Source organism: Onychomys torridus, chromosome 23, assembly GCF_903995425.1.
Source record: "Onychomys torridus chromosome 23, mOncTor1.1, whole genome shotgun sequence".
NCBI lineage: Eukaryota > Metazoa > Chordata > Mammalia > Rodentia > Cricetidae > Onychomys > Onychomys torridus.
In genome coordinates this window covers 64,339,808-64,358,020 of record NC_050465.1, presented here as the reverse complement: position 1 = coordinate 64,358,020, position 18,213 = coordinate 64,339,808, and the positions used below count along the sequence as shown (strand labels likewise).

At 38.4% G+C, this 18,213-nt stretch overlaps 1 protein-coding gene across 13 annotated transcripts in view; it reads left to right on the top strand.

Annotated features, from left to right (window-relative positions):
• Positions 1-18,213, top strand: part of Dock10 (dedicator of cytokinesis 10) — a 250,718-nt gene that overhangs the window by 192,505 nt on the left and 40,000 nt on the right. For 12 of the 13 annotated variants that reach the window (XM_036173030.1, XM_036173037.1, XM_036173028.1 and 9 more), the window contains exons 28-39: positions 2,433-2,579; positions 5,984-6,067; positions 7,746-7,842; positions 9,716-9,760; positions 12,280-12,455; positions 12,580-12,696; positions 14,300-14,411; positions 15,059-15,180; positions 15,277-15,391; positions 15,482-15,548; positions 15,769-15,816; positions 17,108-17,209. In XM_036173030.1, coding sequence (XP_036028923.1) covers positions 2,433-2,579; positions 5,984-6,067; positions 7,746-7,842; positions 9,716-9,760; positions 12,280-12,455; positions 12,580-12,696; positions 14,300-14,411; positions 15,059-15,180; positions 15,277-15,391; positions 15,482-15,548; positions 15,769-15,816; positions 17,108-17,209 — 1,232 coding nt within the window. The remainder of the gene's footprint in view (positions 1-2,432; positions 2,580-5,983; positions 6,068-7,745; positions 7,843-9,715; positions 9,761-12,279; positions 12,456-12,579; positions 12,697-14,299; positions 14,412-15,058; positions 15,181-15,276; positions 15,392-15,481; positions 15,549-15,768; positions 15,817-17,107; positions 17,210-18,213) is intronic. The other variant, XM_036173029.1, reaches the window with a different exon arrangement.

The window sequence follows — 18,213 nt, the reverse complement described above, 5'->3', positions numbered from 1 at the left end:
GCAGTACACAAGGAGAATTTCAACAGAAGGCTTAAAGAGGGAGGAAGAAAGAGAATATCAAAAATATATAGCATTTGTACATGTCTCCAGGGAGAAAATACAAGCTCTGGTATATGTAATGAGTCTCAGAAATTAACAACACTCAGTGAGGAAGCTACAAATGTGTTTCATTTTTTTTAACAAGTGATTGTTGAACCAGAGGATGGCCCAGTCAGTAAAGTGCTTTCTGCAAAACCCAAGGGCACAAGTTCAAGTCCAAACACCCATATATAAAGCAAGGTATGGTGGCGTACATTTGTAATTCCAGTACTGGAAAATTGAGACAGGGAGATTCTCTGGAGCTCATTGGCCATTAGACATAGTAAATAACAAGCATCAGGTCTCAATGGGAGATCATGCCCCACAAAACAAGGAGAATGGCTCCTAAAGAAAACACCTGAGATTAATCCCTGGCCTCCAGCCCTCCCTATACACACACATATGCATATATACCTGAGTACACACAATACTCCCCACAGACACAAACATAATACATAAATAAATGACTGCTGCCTTTGTAATGGTAAATTGCTTATCCTTATTGCCCAAGATATACAGAGAAGAATGAAAATGGTGTATGTGATTCATTAGGTTGGGTGTTTTTTTTTTATCCATTTGTATGATTTCAACAATAAATTTTAAATATATATAAGGAATAATGATGAGACTTTCGAAATACTTATAAGTGGTATTATGGAAAGAAAAGATGAAAGTCAGCTCCAATGTCCCATCATTAAATCTCCATTTAAACCAATCCCTGTAATAACAACCCTCGTGTTTGGTTGTGTTTTGTATTCTCACAGTATGAAAGGCTGTGTGCTTGTAGTTGAACATTACATGCTTCGCTCTAACTCTAGCTCTGGTGACAACAATCACTAAACCCAACTTGTAGAGATGAGTGGATCTCATTAACCGTATAGGAAAGGCCTATACAAACCCAAGAGACAGCTCAGCATTCTCAAACTTCCCCTTTTATACTGACTTCCAAACATGGCATAAAATTATATTAAATATGTTATATAATCTCACAGAGAAGCTCTTCTATATCTAGTGTCAGAAGTATCTTGATATTTCTTTTTTTTAATTTTTTTCATTCATTTGGATTTTGATATTTCTTATCTGTGGTAAATCCTAGAACCATAGAGTTAGGACTGACTAGAATTCATGTTAGAAACTGTTTCAGACCAGTAGTTATTCTCACCCAGTTATTTGCTTATTTATTAAAAATTTTTGCATTTTTATTTTTGTCCGTGTACAATGTACATGTGTTAGTGTGTGAGTGCATGTGTGTGTGCAGGAACACATGTGTGTGAGCTCATGTGGAGGCCAGAGGTTGACGTCAATTACTCTCCACCTTGTTTTCTTGAGATGGTCTCTCTCTAAACCTGGAGCTCGGTGATCCAAAAACCCCCTGTGATAGGGTTTATGCAAGCCACCATGTCCAGCCTTTACAACTCCTTCTGCTTCCAAAGAAGCCAATTTACCAGCTGAGCCATCCCCTGGATAGTCATTACCATATTTCTTTACATTTTGACAATTTCACACATATATATGATATATTGTGACCATACTCACCCCTGCCCATTACCCTCTCTTATTCCCTTTTACTTTCCTCTGAACCCCTTTTTCTTCCCATCTAATCTCCCATAGGCTACAACATTAGACAAAATTACACACCCTCCTCCAACATCCACTAACAGCCATTAGCTCCTTAGGGAGCTAAGTAGGGCACATCCTCACTCCATGTTGATATCTCAGGGTCCAATCTTGTACAGGTTTCTATAACCATTGTGTGATCACAGTAGCCATAGCAATGTCCTATCTGGGTGGCAGCATTTCATGACATTCTTCCCAATCCTCCATGGTTTAAATTCTTTCCACCCTCTCTTTTGTGATACTCCCTTGGATGGGGAGGGGACCTTGCTATAGATGTCTCTTTTAAGGCTGAGCACTCATAGTTTTTCCATTGGGAGGATTCATGTTTTTTAAAAATCATTCTAAATTAAGATAAATGGATTTGTCTGACTAGAAATTATTTTGGAATAATGTTCATTTTAAAATTAATATGTTTTATTTAAAGTTTAATAGTTGTTTCCTGGGAGAAAAGAGGAGGGAATTAATATATGAGGGCATGAAATTATTCACATTTTGCTTTGCACATGTTGCTTGAGTGTTTGAGATTAACAGTTTTTAATGTAAAGCTAGAAGGGAACATTTAATAAAAATGATAGAATTATGACCTTGAAACTTAAAAGGCTTTTAAGTTTTACTTCTTTCAAGTTTTCCAAAGAGCTCCTTTGATTTGCTGGTCTATAAAATATAAGTATTTCAGTTTGCTTGTCCCGGCTTGGTACGTCACACACCACATTATGAATAAGACATTCTTTCCTTAGCTTCCCAGAGCTCAAAGATTCCCTGAGTCTTACCAAAGTGAACTAGACAATCTGGTGATGGGCTTGTGCGACCATGTGATTTGGAAATACAAGGATGCCCTGGAGGAAACAAAAAGGGCGAACCACAGCGTCGCCAGATTCCTTAAGGTACAGCTATGTGAGAGCACAGTTCTGTTCAAGTCCCCTTGACAGTGGCTGCAAAGCATCCTAATTGCTGTTAACTTACTCTCTATTATGATGAAGGTTCAGAAGGTAAGATGAACACTGCCACATCTACATTTCTTCTCCTGAAATACATTTTAACATTCCAACTTGGAGGCTCGTTCATATCACATGTGCGCTATTATCTCTTCTTCTACTTTTTATGTGGGTTGCAAAGCCATTTCTTTCCAAGAAAGCTTCTTCATGCACATGTCACTCTGGCTAACCTTTCCCCTGGCCTCTGGTCTCCCCTCCCCATCAAACTACTCTCTGCTCGAATCCTTCTGTCCCCAGTTCCCCATCGCTGCTTTCACTGCACTGACACTCTACCATTCCCTCCCCTTGATATTTTTTAATATTTTTTTCCTTTCAAGTAGAAAAGGATGGTCTGTGTTAAAAGGGAAGATAATAAAGGAGGGGAAATGACTCACATTTTCTATCACACTTTAAGGCCCATGAGAATAAAGTGTTTTGTGTTGCTGGTGACATACTAAAAGTGCTTGATAGAATAGAAAATTTGGTGAACGAATTTATATCCAGTCCAACTTATAAGCAAAATGCATTTAAAGAAACCTCTGCAGTATTCTTCCCTAAAATGAAAGAAAAAAAGATGACTAACTGATTTTCTAAGAAAGGGAAAAGACCCCATATATACTATTCTTGGCTTAGATGCTTGTTAAAAAAATGTGTTTATTTGTAGTGTATTTATACAAAGGTTATTGCTGTCTATGTATAAACCTCATGTGGAGGCAATTATTGGTGAAATTATTAAAGCCACTCCATGTAGTTAAAAGGGAGGTTTATTTTGTGGGGTAACTTACAAGTGAAGGGATAGGTAACAGGGTCTGGGAAAGGTGTGGCACAGTCCAGCAGTGTTCTCTGAGGAACTCTGCACGGTCTACCTCCAGTGTCCAGGCTCTAGGAACCAAGAGAGCCAGTACATCCTGATCTTGGATCTTCAGGGTCCTCTCTTGACCCCACCTTGTAGGCGTGACAGTTACCAAAGCCTTAATGGGGGTTGGAACTTCCAGATCAAAGCTGGAATGGCTACCCACTACAGGCAATGGAAAATGTCCAAGATGAAAAAGTAAACAGTAATGGTGAGAAATCATAGACTGATAATAAACACATATAGCTAAAAATAGCAATAACAATACTTTACATAGACTCCAGGTTCATCTACACTCACACACACACACACACACACACACACACACACACGAGAAATTTGTGAATAGAAAGATTATGTTTTTTATCATAAATGTCCAGGAAATCCATCAAGCACACACACTTTTAATTTAATTACATTTTATTTATTAATTTATTAATAATTTATTGACACAGAAGACAACAAATGCTTTTGGGATCGTTGTTAAAAAGTACTAGAGAAAAAGAAAGGAACTAAAACCAGATTTGGAAAATGTAAAATTGAAAGTCTTGATTTGGCCCAATTCTAGGAACTGATGAGCCCCAAACTTTCCCACCCCAGCACTGCCCTCTTGGTGTTGCATTATAAATCTCTTGTACTCCCAGAAATCTGTTAATGGCCATTCCTCAAGAAGGCTTTCAATGTTTCCCACTTTGAGTTGTCTAATTCCTCATTAATAGTCAAACACTGTGAATCCGAGCAGTCCTTACTTTCCTCCTGGCTGTCACAAAATCCTTGATAGGAGAATTGAAGGAGTGACTTGTTGACTCCTGGATTCAGAGTGTCACGGTCCATCTTCCGAGGGAAGGCAAAGTAGAACTACTGTTCTCTGGTGTCAGGAGTATATGGCAATGTGTTCACATGGCTGACACAAGGAAACAGAACAGAGAAGGAAGGCCATGGGTAGAACTTTCAGAGTCTCACCCCTATCAACCTACTCCCATTAGCCAAGCCTTAGGTCCTAAAGGTAAGGCTCCATAACCATCAAAATAACAACATAACCTGGCTACTGATCACTCAAAATGTAATGATCAGATCAGGGTGGGGCATTCCAGATCTAAGCCATAAATAACTGCCAGTCATTGGTATTTAATGATGGGAAGTTTATAAGACCATAATTGTGCTAGTTGTTTTCCAATCAGCAAGAGGACAGAGTCTATGGAAGCCCTGTGAGTGTACAAACATGCCCTGGGTTCTCAGGTGCCCTCCCTCAACCTACATCATGAAACAAACCATTTTTACAGTATTGTGCCAAAATCGTGTGTGTTTTTATTGTTCTCTCCTTAAAGCAGATGAGTCTCACATGGACCCACAGCATGGCAACCTGTATAGCTTTTCTGTTTTTTTCCCTTGCTTTTTCTTTTCTCAACTCTTTCTGACACACATCTGTTCAAGTGCCCTTCTTTTGTAGCATAATGTCAAGGCAAATGTTGCTTTTCCTGTTCAGTGTCCATGTCCTGCTGCCTCTCCATCTGACTAATCCCTGTTTTATTTCAACTAGCTTTTGAAAACCATTTGAAAATATCTAATACATGATAAGATGGACCTCAGATATTAATAAATGTGTTTTAAAACATTCTAAACAGTAAAAAGAATTGGCTAAGCACCTTTCTACAAGGGAGGGTCTTCATATCCAATCTGTTTGGCTAGATAACCTGTACTTGGGGAATAAATGAATGTTCCCCCACAATCGTTTTTACTGGTCATCATAAACCAGTTCCTACCACTGGGCTAAAGGACCAGGGTCCAGAGTAAAAAGGGAACTGGTAGAAACAGTAGCTTTGCCAGATGCTAAAAAGGACATATTCCATAACCATTAACGTGCCCATTATAAATTTGACCTAAGACCTTCCTGGCTAGATTAACAGAGTCTGAAAACAGAATAAGCAAGACACAAACAGCTCCCTAATAGAAATGGTGGGATCTTCTCTCTTTCTTCTTCAAATGTATGTTTCCCTGGAAGAAATAGAGAACAGTCTCCTGTTGAAGGAAGCCAATAAGAGTGAAAAGACTGATGGCCGATTTTACCACTTCCCATCCCACCCACAGTGTGTAGCAGATGGTCTCCACCCAAGCAACTCTGGGATCAATGTGCTAAAAATAATAATAAAATGTAACCAAGTAATTAAAAAGCAGACAACTTTCTATATGAAAGAAGTCTACAATAGCTCATTGCGAGATTCCAAGCAATATTTTAAACAGCCAATAGGTGCAGATATGGAATTTCAGGCATTTATACTATCTATGGCATTATCATTACTTGCTATATGCAGATGGGTGTTCTGACATTTTTTATAGATTTTTATAGATTTTCTTAAACACATGGTACACTTAGTTAAATATTACCCTGCTTTGATATACAATTATCTTTTCAAATATCCCTAAAGTAAAAAGACTTGACTTTGGAATTTTATCTTCTTAGCGCTGCTTTACATTTATGGACCGGGGATTCGTGTTTAAGATGGTGAACAATTACATCAGCATGTTCTCCTCCGGTGAGTTGAAGGTAAGGACCAGGGATGAAAGTAATCATTTGTCAAGTCCAGCATGATAACTAAGGCGATCTCTATGTGGAACACTAACCTAGCACCCATTTAGTGAGTCATAAAAAGAGATCTATACTATCTGGTTTTGGACTTTTCTTTGTTGACAGGCTTCTTATGACTATTTTAATGTCATTGACTGTTATGTATGTTTAAGTTGTTTGTACTCTCTTGATTTAACTATATTAGATAATATATGATTAATAACTTGTTTACTTTAGATATCCAAGGGTTGTGTTTTCAAAGCATTCCCTAACAATCTTCTGGATTTCATTGTGCTGGATTTCAAAGTACATATTGGTACTTTGTATGTATATGTTTGGTATATATATTGTCCATACCCTCTTTTTATCTCTAATTTTATTAATTTGGAGCTCTTTATTAGTTTGTATAAAGGTGTGTTAATCATATTTATCTTTTCAAAGAACAACTCTTTGGTTGATTCATTGTATTATCCTTTTAGTCTCTATTTTATTAATTTCTTCCCTGGACCATTGTTATTTTTGTCATTTACTTCTTTGAAGTTTATTCTTCTTTCTCTGAGACCTTGAGATACACATAGTTATTTATTTGAGATCTTTCTGGTTTTTTTTTTTTCATAGATGCACTCATATCTGTAAACTGTATTCTAGGAATAGCCTTAGCTCTGTCCTAAAGGTCCTTTAACTATTTATTTAAAGAATATTCAGTTGTGTTGCTATCATGCACAAGATGTGAATAATCTTCATTTAAGTATAATTGTACTGGACCTACATATTTTTCTGAAGATCAAGCGGCATAGTTTCAGTGAAGAATAATTAAATGTGTGTATAACTTAATTATACACTTGTTCACATAATAAAAGGGCACATCAAATACTGTTGTTATTTGAAATGGCAATCCTCTACATTATTGAATGATGTTGCCAGAAAGTAGAAGTTTAATCTTAGGTAAAGGGGTACTTTTATATTTTGTGAGCTAATAGCAGTGAATATAGTAGTGACAAGCTAACTCGCTCTTAAAGAATGATTATCGTACATGAGAGAGGATATAAAACTGTTATAACTCTGCTAATCATTCCTACTGATGTGATTGTCTTCAGACATGAATTACAGTTATCCTAGACCAAGTCTAAACTCTGTGATTCACTGTCCAAATCCAGATGTTATAGGGAAGACACGCCTTTCTGCAAAGGCAAGGGGAAGTGAATGACGCTGAGAACTAGTGGTGTGTGAAGTTGACTCCACCTCAGATAATATGGACCATTGTCTTCCTTGACTGTGGATCTCACCTCCTCCTGATCACAGTCTGTTCTGTGGTTTGAGATGGATGCTTGAGAGAGCTCCGGTCACATGATGCAACAGGAGTGAACACACAAGAAACACATTATGAAATAAGCTAAAGGCGTGACTTGGGATTTTCTCTCATGAGTTGAATGTAGCAGTTGGTCTCCTTTCCTTAGGTGGCCTTGAGTGGTGTACAAAGATCAGGAGTGTGACTACAAGAAGCAGACTTGGTTAAACCTAAGAACTACTTGGTGGTCATACAAAATTAGCTATTTCTTCTGTGTAGGGGTCAGATTGAAGCACACGCCTTTTTTGCCTATTTTTATGAACATTCTTGATATGCAAACAATAGCCATTCTGTTTGCCTCTATTTCAGACTTTATGCCAGTATAAGTTTGACTTTCTTCAAGAGGTTTGTCAACATGAGCACTTTATTCCTCTGTGCCTCCCCATAAGATCAGCGAACATTCCAGGTAACAAGGCCCAATGTGTGTCTTCCTAAGTCCTTACAAGGCCCGTCATTTGTTCTGTCTCTATTCTCCAGGTCCCTTAACAATTCTGTCTAAAGATGTAACTTGGTTATGAAAGCCTAATAATCTGATAAAAGTCCAAAAGAAGTTGGCCATATGGTTGATACTACAACTCTGTGTTTCTCTTTCCCTTTTCATCAAAGAGAAAGCCACCAGAACTTTGAATCTTGTTATATTATAAATCAAAGAATTGTAACTGTTAACCCTGAGATTCACTGGACAAAAACCAGTTCTACCATTTTGACCAGATTAAAGCAAGCTATTTTATTAAAATATTATATACTGACCAAGACGGAATTTGGTCAGGACCACTCCTGGAAACTTTACAGCTAAGTGGCCCTGAGACACATGTTGTCAGGGCTTATATGGACAAAACCCATAAGCCACCATCTTTTCCCATGAGGCTTTGTCATTATTTTCAAGAACTACAACTCTCAGAATCGAGGAAGTTACCTGATCTTCAGGCAGGTGAGGCTTACAGGTTAACTTAGGGTTTACTAGTAATGTAGAATCCTACTAGCTCCAAAGGACAGATTTCCGTGATTTTTGATATCTAAAGACAGGTAAGAAAAGGTTGTAAGTATAATTTTAGTGGAGATTACTAATTATCATGCATACTTGTGTTAGAGTGAAGTTGCTAGAATGAGTTGGGCAAAGGAAAGAAAGTTGGAAGGAAGAGAGGGAGGGAGGGAGGAAAGAAAGAAAAGGGAGGGAGAGGAGCAGCTTTATAAACTCTTGACACTCCTAGGCCAGAAAGAGGAAGAGATTGGGTAAAGACGTAAGAATGAGGCACATTTCATTTACTAAATCTGATATACATTATTACATTTAACTACTGCACACAAGTTGCTTAATTTATTTTGTAAATTTAAAACCATTCTATGTGCATGTGTATGTGCCTATGGGGGGGATGATAAGAGAATGTAAACATCAGAAACTAGTTGAGCATCAAAATACAAAGAGAGTACTGAAACTGAGTCAGAGTCCTGAAGTACCTTGCTACCGACACTATTCACACTGCCATGTTAATAGTCAAGAAGTGAGAAAATGAGAAGGTACAGAGCTTCCTCATACTATGGCAGCTTGCACTGACACTATAGAAGGAAAGTTACAGCAGCAGGCCTAGAAATATGATGCTGTTCTAATTTTAAACGTAGTCTATAAACACTGTACCATTCCTTTATAGTATAATGTATGCATTCCATAGCGGAGAGAAAAAGTAGAAATCTTAGGTCAGACAGTAGCATTGGGAGGCTTTGGGTTTTTGTCTATTTGGGATGTCCTTTTCTTTGTAAAGTGTAACTCAGTAGCAGAGTCCTTGCCTAGAACATGTGAAACTGGAGGTTTGATCCCCAGCACTGAAGAAAAGGAAATAAATAAGAAGGGGTGGGGAGGGAAAGAGGATGAAGAAGAGGAGATTTTTTTTTTAAGTTAATGCCAAGTTATTCTTGGCTAAATAAGTTGGCTAAGATATTCAGGAGGGGATCAAACCTTGTTTGGTTATTTTAATTCCAGTTATTTATTCTCAGTCAATAAAACAGAAAAAGTCCTGGTAATCTGTTATACGTTCCATAGTGGGCAGATTTTTGGAGCAAAAACATGGCTCTCAAAAACAAGGCTATGAATTAAAATGCTTTTGTTCATGCAATTCTTTTAGGGAGTCATACAACTTAATTTTTCTTGAAAAATGATGATATAATAGCAAATAATTTGAAATGTTTTAAATTTCTACAATAAGTTAAACTGCTTATTGGATGTATGTATGTATCTGAGTGTGGATGTACCTGAAGTTATTCTCTATTCATACTAAATCTAGATCCTCTGACGCCTTCAGAATCAATTCAAGAGTTACATGCCTCAGGTAAATAATAATTTCGTGTTACGTACATAAGCACTGTAGCCGTATAAGCACAGACCATCTCCTGTGTGTTAACATAGAACCAATGTATCCAAACATGGGTCTGAACTTCTCTCTTGTCACACAGACTTTGATGCCCTACCTTTAATTCCTTTATATTTTATTCTCCAAGCATTGCAAAGTTTTAACTTCCCAAGTCATCTGAGATTTTCCTCATATGTACAAAAAAAAAAAATAAAGTTCCCAGGTATGCAGACTTGTTCCTTACAACTTGGTCTATATGACTTGGACAATGCATTGCTTGCTACTAACTACAATTTCAGTGCTACATACTTTGATCTCACGATGTATTCATTCTGTCACCGAGAGTTTCCACCCTGTGAGGAAGATGCCTCACTTCTCTTATACCCCCATCCCTCACAACCACTTTCCCAGCATACTTCCATGAGCTCACTTTTTCACGTCTACAGATAAGATCCTGTGGTATCTCTGTTTTCGCTTTTACAGTTTACTCTACTATTTGCAAAAACCAGAACATCTCCCCCGCTTCCAACTTTCATATCTTTAGGATAAAAATCCCAGCAAATATGGAGTTACAGATGTTTCTTTAAGATACTCATTTTATATAAAATGTCTGAAGTGGCAGATGCTGACGAGATGTGTGGAGAAAAGAGAACCCTTGTATACTCTTGGTGGGGATGTAAATTAGTAAAGCCATAAGTGTACACAGTTTGGAGGCCCCTCAAAATAAATAAATAAATACAGAGGTGCTATATGATCCAGCAATCCTGGGTGGGTGAATAAGCAAAGGTATGATTGCTATGTCCTTGAGAAGGCTGTACTTCTAGGTCACAGGAGACAGGAAATGGAAGGAGCCTAGGGCTCCAACTGCTAACAAACAAAGTGTATCTGGCAAGGTGGATTACTATTTTCCCATTAAAAATGAGACTTTTGTCATTTTTAATGATATCCAAATGGGCATGATGGATGGAAGTGGATGAGTTAAGTGAGCCAGAAATAAGGATCAGTGACACTTGATCTCACTTATACGTGATTCTGAAAACAGTGGTGGTTCTGACAGGCTCCAGAAGTACGTAGGGGAGCTATGGAGAAAGGCTGATCAAAATAGCAAGTTTCAGTTCAGTAGAAGCTAGACATTCTGGTCGCTGTTACATAGAACTGTGGGTAACAACAATGTACTTTGCACTTCAAAAAGCAAGAAGAAAGGACTTTGAATGTTGTCATGAGGGAAAAATAACAAATATTTAGGAGATAGATATGCTTAGCTGATTAAAACACTATGCAACACTGTGTGTGTGCGCACGTGTGGGTTATGTGTGTGTGTGTACATATATAAACATTACATGCTGCCTTGTTCACTTGAAGAAATTTTATTATGTATTGGTCAAAAAAGAAAAAAGAAGTGTTCTTATTTCAGTTCCTTTGGGCATATATCCTCAAGTTGTAATTCTAAGTGATGCAGAGGTTATGACTTTACTTATCTGAGGAAGCCCTGGTCTGTTTTTCATTGGCTGCATCAATATATAAAGTGGCATTAAACACTTCTCCTATCCTCTTCCTGGGAACCTGAATGTCCTCCTTATTTTATTCAAGTTTATTCAAGTTCTTTACCACCTTTCCAATCTGATTATTTGGGTTTGGGATGTCATTTTGCTTACTTTGCCATTGACTTGTATAGATTATTTATGTTTTATCATTTTTTAAGATGAATATTTTTAAGTGTTAAGAATGTTTGTCTGCGTGTATATACATGGGTGTCTGGTTCCTGCAGAGACTAAAAGAGAGCATTGGATCCCCTGGAACTGGAGTCACAGGTGGACCTAAGTATTGGATACAGAATTTGTATTTAGGTTTCTCCACATCTACCCCCAGTATCTCAAACTCAATTCCCACGCCTCCTCTTTAGACCACTGTATTTACTAACCCTTCCCACATGTCTGTTCCCACATACTTGTCTGTATTTCAGAACTCTGTGCCATTGAACATAAACATTACCCTTTTCCCAACATCCTCCCCTATCTCCAGTGCCTCCATATACTTGGTAGCCCAGGCTGGCCTTGAACTCACAGAGATCCTCCTGGCTCTGGCTACCGAGTACTGGGATTAAAGGTGTGTGCCACCACCACCCAGCCATATACTCTCACAATAACTCCAGACCATTAACAACCTCCAAGGTCTAGCTCAGTCTAGCCCTCTTTTCCTAGAACCTTTCTCGATTCCTATAGACAAAGCATGTTTTTGTTTTAGCCCTGCAGTGATGTGAGCAGGCCATTTGCTAGGTTGTAGCTATTGACATGCTGTGTTAGTATTTGAGTCTGTGTTTATATAAGCAAACGTTTTACCATCTGACTAGATACTCAAAAGGCCACATCTCTGTAGCAAGACTGCACTGTGGACTTCCTTTGGCTTGGGGGCAGGGTTTTTAGTAACAGTCCAATTTGCCTTTTGTAATTGTAAAGTGGTTATTCGATTTTCAATAATATCATCTCCTCCTCCCACAGATATGCCTGAATACTCGGTCACAAATGAATTTTGCCGCAAACACTTCTTAATTGGAATTCTGCTCCGGGAAGTCGGATTTGCCCTGCAGGAGGACCAAGATATCAGGCACTTAGCTTTAGCTGTCCTAAAAAATCTAATGGCTAAACATTCTTTTGATGATCGATACAGAGAACCCGTAAGTATCCTTTCTTTCTCTCTCCCCCAAACACTATTTAATGGCTCGCTGCATTAAGTGAATATAAAACCCTTGAGTCTATTGATTTTCATGTGAATCATTTCTCTTGTCTGCCCTCACCTAGAGAAAGCAGGCACAGATAGCGAGTCTGTACATGCCTCTGTATGGCATGCTGCTGGACAATATGCCAAGAATCTACCTAAAGGACCTGTATCCTTTCACTGTGAATACGTCCAATCAGGTATGTTTGCACATCTCACCTAATTTCTTTCTTTTAAGGAAATTCTCTTATTTATATTTATGTCCTGAGTAACCATTTCTTCCCACCTATAAACAAGCTAGGGGTTAAACCACACAATCTGACAAGTATTCACATCAATACCGTGCGTCCCTAATGGCTGCTTCTACCTGGCGCAGCCCTCTCTTCAGGGCTTTCCCTTTATTCTCTGCACCACCACCTAAGTCTTCACAGTTTTTTTCAGCTTGTATAATGTCTTCATGGCCTTAACTTTGATGTACAACATTCAGCTACTACTTCCCATCATCTTCTTCCCACAGAAGCTAAGTGTCTTACATAGTCAAAGCCCCAATGCAGCCCATTGTGAGTGTTCTCCACTCAGCCAGCATAGTAATCTATTTACGGGGATCAGAGATGTTCAGTCGGTAAAATGCTTGCATGCAAGCATGAGGACCTGACTTTGATCCCCAATATCTCCATAAAAGGCTGAATGCTGTGTCATGACTCGATCATCTCAGCACTAAAAAGGTAAAGACAGGAAATTCCCTAGGGCTCATTGGCCGGGCACTCTAGACAAACTTTTATGCTCCAGGTTCATTGAGAGACCTTGCTTCACAAAGGTAAGGTAGCCCAAGTAATAGTCCAAGATAAGACCTACTAAAAGTTGAGGTTATGCCCATTAAAAATGTTTTTGTTTGAGGAACCTTGACCAAATCCTATCAGCATCACGTAACAGGTTTATACTCTTCAGAAAGTTATCCAAGCTTTCTAGGCCTCTGTTTTCATGTTTGTTTAAAGTACCTAACATAACAGGAATCCTTCATATCAAATTGTGTAAGATAAAACATTTGCCACAATGATTGTAACAATAACTATTTCAAATCTAGTTCCTAGTGATAGTAATATACATAATATGATGATAATTACATCTATAATTTAATACATCACTATATCAGTAATTATTCCAGCCCACCTCTGCTACATCACTTAAAAAATTCCCAGAAGAGTGGGAAGAATGAAAGAGCCAAACATTAGGGAGGAGGGCTGTGAAATGCTATCATATAGTCATGGTTTTTAAACTCAGAAACTCACAACAGTTGTGATTGCCTGAATAGGACCTGCATAGGCCTGAGCCAGTAAATATTCAATCATAGATGGGAAGGGCATCTTGGGACCTCATCCACCCTGGGAGCTCATGGCAATGGAAGGCTGCCAGAGAAAAAGGGTTCCTTGTCTTTAATGATGTAGCCACTGTGGAGTTACTCATGCTCCAGTGGCTAGCCCATACTACTCAAGTAGCCTGTCGAACCCAGTGACTCACAAAGCAGAAACAAAAACAAAAGACATAGAAGTGTGATAAGGACTTAGTGCAAGAAGGAAATTGTAAAAGAATAAAAACTTTAAAACATTACATAAGAAAAGCAAATTGTGAGCACGACTATGCTTTTGCCAATATTCATTTCCACTGCCAACTTCAGTGGAACATCTTTGCTAGAATATCAAATGTCAAACTGAATATCTAATTGAGAGGGATGTAAAAGGCATGGGGGCATACCATTCTGAAACACCCCAATTCTCATTCGTCTCTTCTCCACTTTGAATGCAGGGATCTAGAGATGACCTAAGCACTAATGGAGGATTCCAAACCCAGACGTCCATGAAACATGCAACTTCTGTGGATACATCATTTTCCAAAGATGTTTTAAATTCCATAGCAGGTACTCAAGACCTGCTGAGAACACTCATGTTTAACACTCACCAATGTTTACATTATACATCAAAGTGCTTTCTATCCATAATTCATATGCATAATATACCTGGCAAAGTACACCACATTCTATAACGAGTCTTTAACATATTTCTTTGAATGTTATCCAGTGACTTCCACTTCTACTTGGCTTAAAGAGCTATCTGCTTAGATGTTATCAAATTACTTCATTCTGCAAACAGTCTTTAGGATTTTGTTATGTACAGCCTCTTAAAATATAAGAGCTCTTCAGCTTCAAAGATTATATTAAGAACTATTTTGGAAAAGTCATTTTTATTTCTCATAAACTGTCAAGTTAAACACTCCTTCCCTGAATCATCTTCTGTTAAAATAAGAGTTAGCTTTGTCTATTTTTTAAAAGCATTTTAAGAGATCCAAAGAACAAATTTTATATCCATGTAAAACGGTTTAAATTTTTCTAGATCCATCATGGCCACTGTGGTAATGTTTTAAGTGTTGTATGCATTCCATGTCAATCCTAAATTTTATTTCACAATGCTCTATCCACCACAATAAGCCACTCTGTTTCATCATTTTAGTTCTTGTCTGTGCTCATACATCTCATCACCATATGTGTGCTGTGGCTTGTGTTTACAGCATTTTCATCAATAGCTATTTCTACAGTGAACCATGCAGATTCCAGAGCATCCTTAGCAAGCCTCGACTCCAATCCAAGCACCACGGAGAAGAGCAGTGAGAAGACAGACAACTGTGAAAAGGTGCAGTTTCCCTCTCCACCACACACATCAGGTAGCATACTTACAAGCCAGGATGCTCTCAGTCTTACTCATCTCTACTGGTCCTTTGATTCTCAGATCCCAAGGCCCTTATCTTTGATTGGGTCAACTCTTCGATTTGACAAATTAGATCAAGCAGAAACCAGGAGTCTTCTTATGTGCTTTCTTCATATTATGAAGACCATTTCAGTTGGTAAGCAGAATGACTTCAAGTCAATTGAAAAGGAGCAAAAGAGAGAAGCCTATGTTTCTGAGACCCTCACTCCATGTTGTTTCTTTCTAGAGACTCTGATTGCTTACTGGCAGAGAGCTCCCAGTCCTGAGGTGTCAGACTTCTTCAGCATCTTGGAGTAAGTTTACGGTTGACCCAATAACTTATTTTCTGGAACGTTCAAAATAGCTCACTATACCACTCTTCATTCAAAGAAGCTTTATGGTAAATAAATATCAACAATCATATATGGAATATATAAAGAAAATTTACTATTTTCTTCCACATATTTAGATGAATTATTATGTATAAATCAAAGAATGTGAATAATTAGAATGTGACTTTTTTCCCCTTTCTAGTGTTTGTCTTCAAAATTTTAGATACCTGGGAAAACGCAATATAATAAGGTAATTGTTTTTAAATTCCAGTAGACTAATAAAGTCTTTTAAAAATTTCATGGAGCTGGGAATATGGCTCAGTGTGTATATAGACATCCAGAATTCACATAAAGCCAGACATAGAACATAAGTCTATAATCACAGTGCTCCTGTGAAAATTCTCTTCCTGCTGGAAGGTCTCAAGTCAGATAATCTAGTATACACAGTGGTAAACAAGAAACTCTTATCTCAAGCAAGGTTGGAGGTGAGAACTAACAACTGAGGTTATCCTCTGACCTCCAGAAGCACACCAGGCTCAGAGAAAGAGAGAGAGAGAGAGAGAGAGAGCTGTCATTATGTAGACTGGATAAATGGATAGATAGGTATAGATAGATAGATAGATAGATAGATAGATAGATAGATAGATAGATAGATAGGGATGGATGGAGATGATAGAGACAGATGAGAGAAAGAGGAGAAAGAGAGAGAGAGAGAGAGAGAGAGAGAGAGAGAGAGAGAGAGAGAGAGAGAGAGATTGATTTATATGGATGAAACATGTCTGTCTAAGAACATGATTGCAGGAAGCTAAAAAAAATTAGTCTAGAATTACTTCATACTGGCATCATTTGTCACAAAGACAAGAACATTCAAAGCCCTCTAATTTCCTATTCCCAGAAGAAACTGAAATGCTAATTTTATTTTCATTTTGCTTATGTATGAGGTGTTGGGCTGTATGTATTTGCATGTGTTTGGATGCAACCAGAGGTTGGCATCAGGTCCTATGTAAATTCTTGAGAAGCATGGAGGTCCATCTATAATCCCGGTCTCATGATGCAGAGATCAGGAACCACAGGCAAGAGAGCTAGCTAGAAAAATCATATTGGTAAACTCTGGCTTCAAGGGAAAGGACCTTGACTCAGTATTCACATAGGCATGAGGTCCTATCTACCTAAAAATTGTATGATCTTATGGTTATCTGAGCATACAATGAAGTTAGTGACAACAAGGTCAGTCACTTTCAACCAAAAATACTGATTCAAGATCCTTTCCCTTGAAGCCAGAGTTTACCAATATGGTTATTCTAGCTAGCTATCTTGCCTGTGGTTTCCTGATCTCTGCATCATGAGACTGGGATTACAGATGGGCCTCCAGGCTTCTCTAGCATTTACATAGGTGCTGAAACTCAGAATGCAGGCCCCATGCTTTCATTAATAGCAAGCTCTTTACCAACTGAGCCATCTCCCAGCCCCTCACTTGGCATTCTGTTTTCATATATAAATTACAAACACAGAGTTATGATTGAAATGTGTGTTCCTTCCAGAAAAATCGCTGCAGCGTTTAAGTTTGTGCAGTCTACCCAGAACAATGGAACTTTGAAAGGATCCAATCCTTCCTGCCAGAACTCAGGTCTCTTGTCACAATGGTAATATCACTGTTGCTTGATATTTAAAGTCATGTATATGTTCTTTATATGTGAACATGCACACATGAGGGTGAATACACTCATACATGTACATACATCAAAACAAATGCAGTTTTGAGCAGCACTGTATGTTCATCTGAAGAAACTCCTTAAATACTTCTCCAGCTGCCTCACTGACTTAAAAACAAAAAAAACAAGGGTTGGGGATTTAGCTCAGTGGTAGACCGCTCGCCTAGCAAGCGCAAGGCCCTGGGTTTGATCCTCAGCTCAAAAAAAAAAAAAAAAAAAAACCGAAAGACTATGTTTATACCCAATTAAAGCCTTGATTGGAAAAGCAATAGTAGGCATTTCAATTTAGCTAAGACCAAAAGGTGCACAGAACTCCAATGAAATGCTCCCTTAGTTCTGAGCAGTGTAGGAAATAGAAACTCTGGGATCATGACTCTGACTTCTGTTGAGTAATTATAAGATTTCCTTGGTGTTCTTGAAGCTCACACTGTTTTTCAAAGGGTCAGGGGCCACAAAGAAGCATGGATGACCTCTCAAGCCTTATTAGTTTACCTAGTTACTACAGGATCTTCTAATCTTGCAGAGCCTGCTCACTCTGTCATTAACCTGCCAGGCAGAATCACTTGCCCTGAAATTCTACCTCCAAGGTCCTACAGGCCCAATAAATAAAAATTATTTCCCCAAACTTTTGTAGTTGAAGAGTTTCTCTCCCGGTCCCACCAAACCCCTGAAGTCCTGCAGCCCACTTATAAAATAAACACACAGACATTCATATTATTTAAACTGCTTGGCCATTAGCTCAGGCTTACCATTGTCTAGCTCTTACTCTTATATTTAGCCCATTTCTATTAATCTATACTTTGCCACGTGGCTTGTGGCATACCGGTGTCTTTACATGTTGCTTGTCATGGCAGTGGCTGGCAGTCTCTCCTCCCCCAGCCTTCTACTTCCCAGAATTCTCTTCTCTCTTGTCCCGCCTATACTTCCTGCCTGGC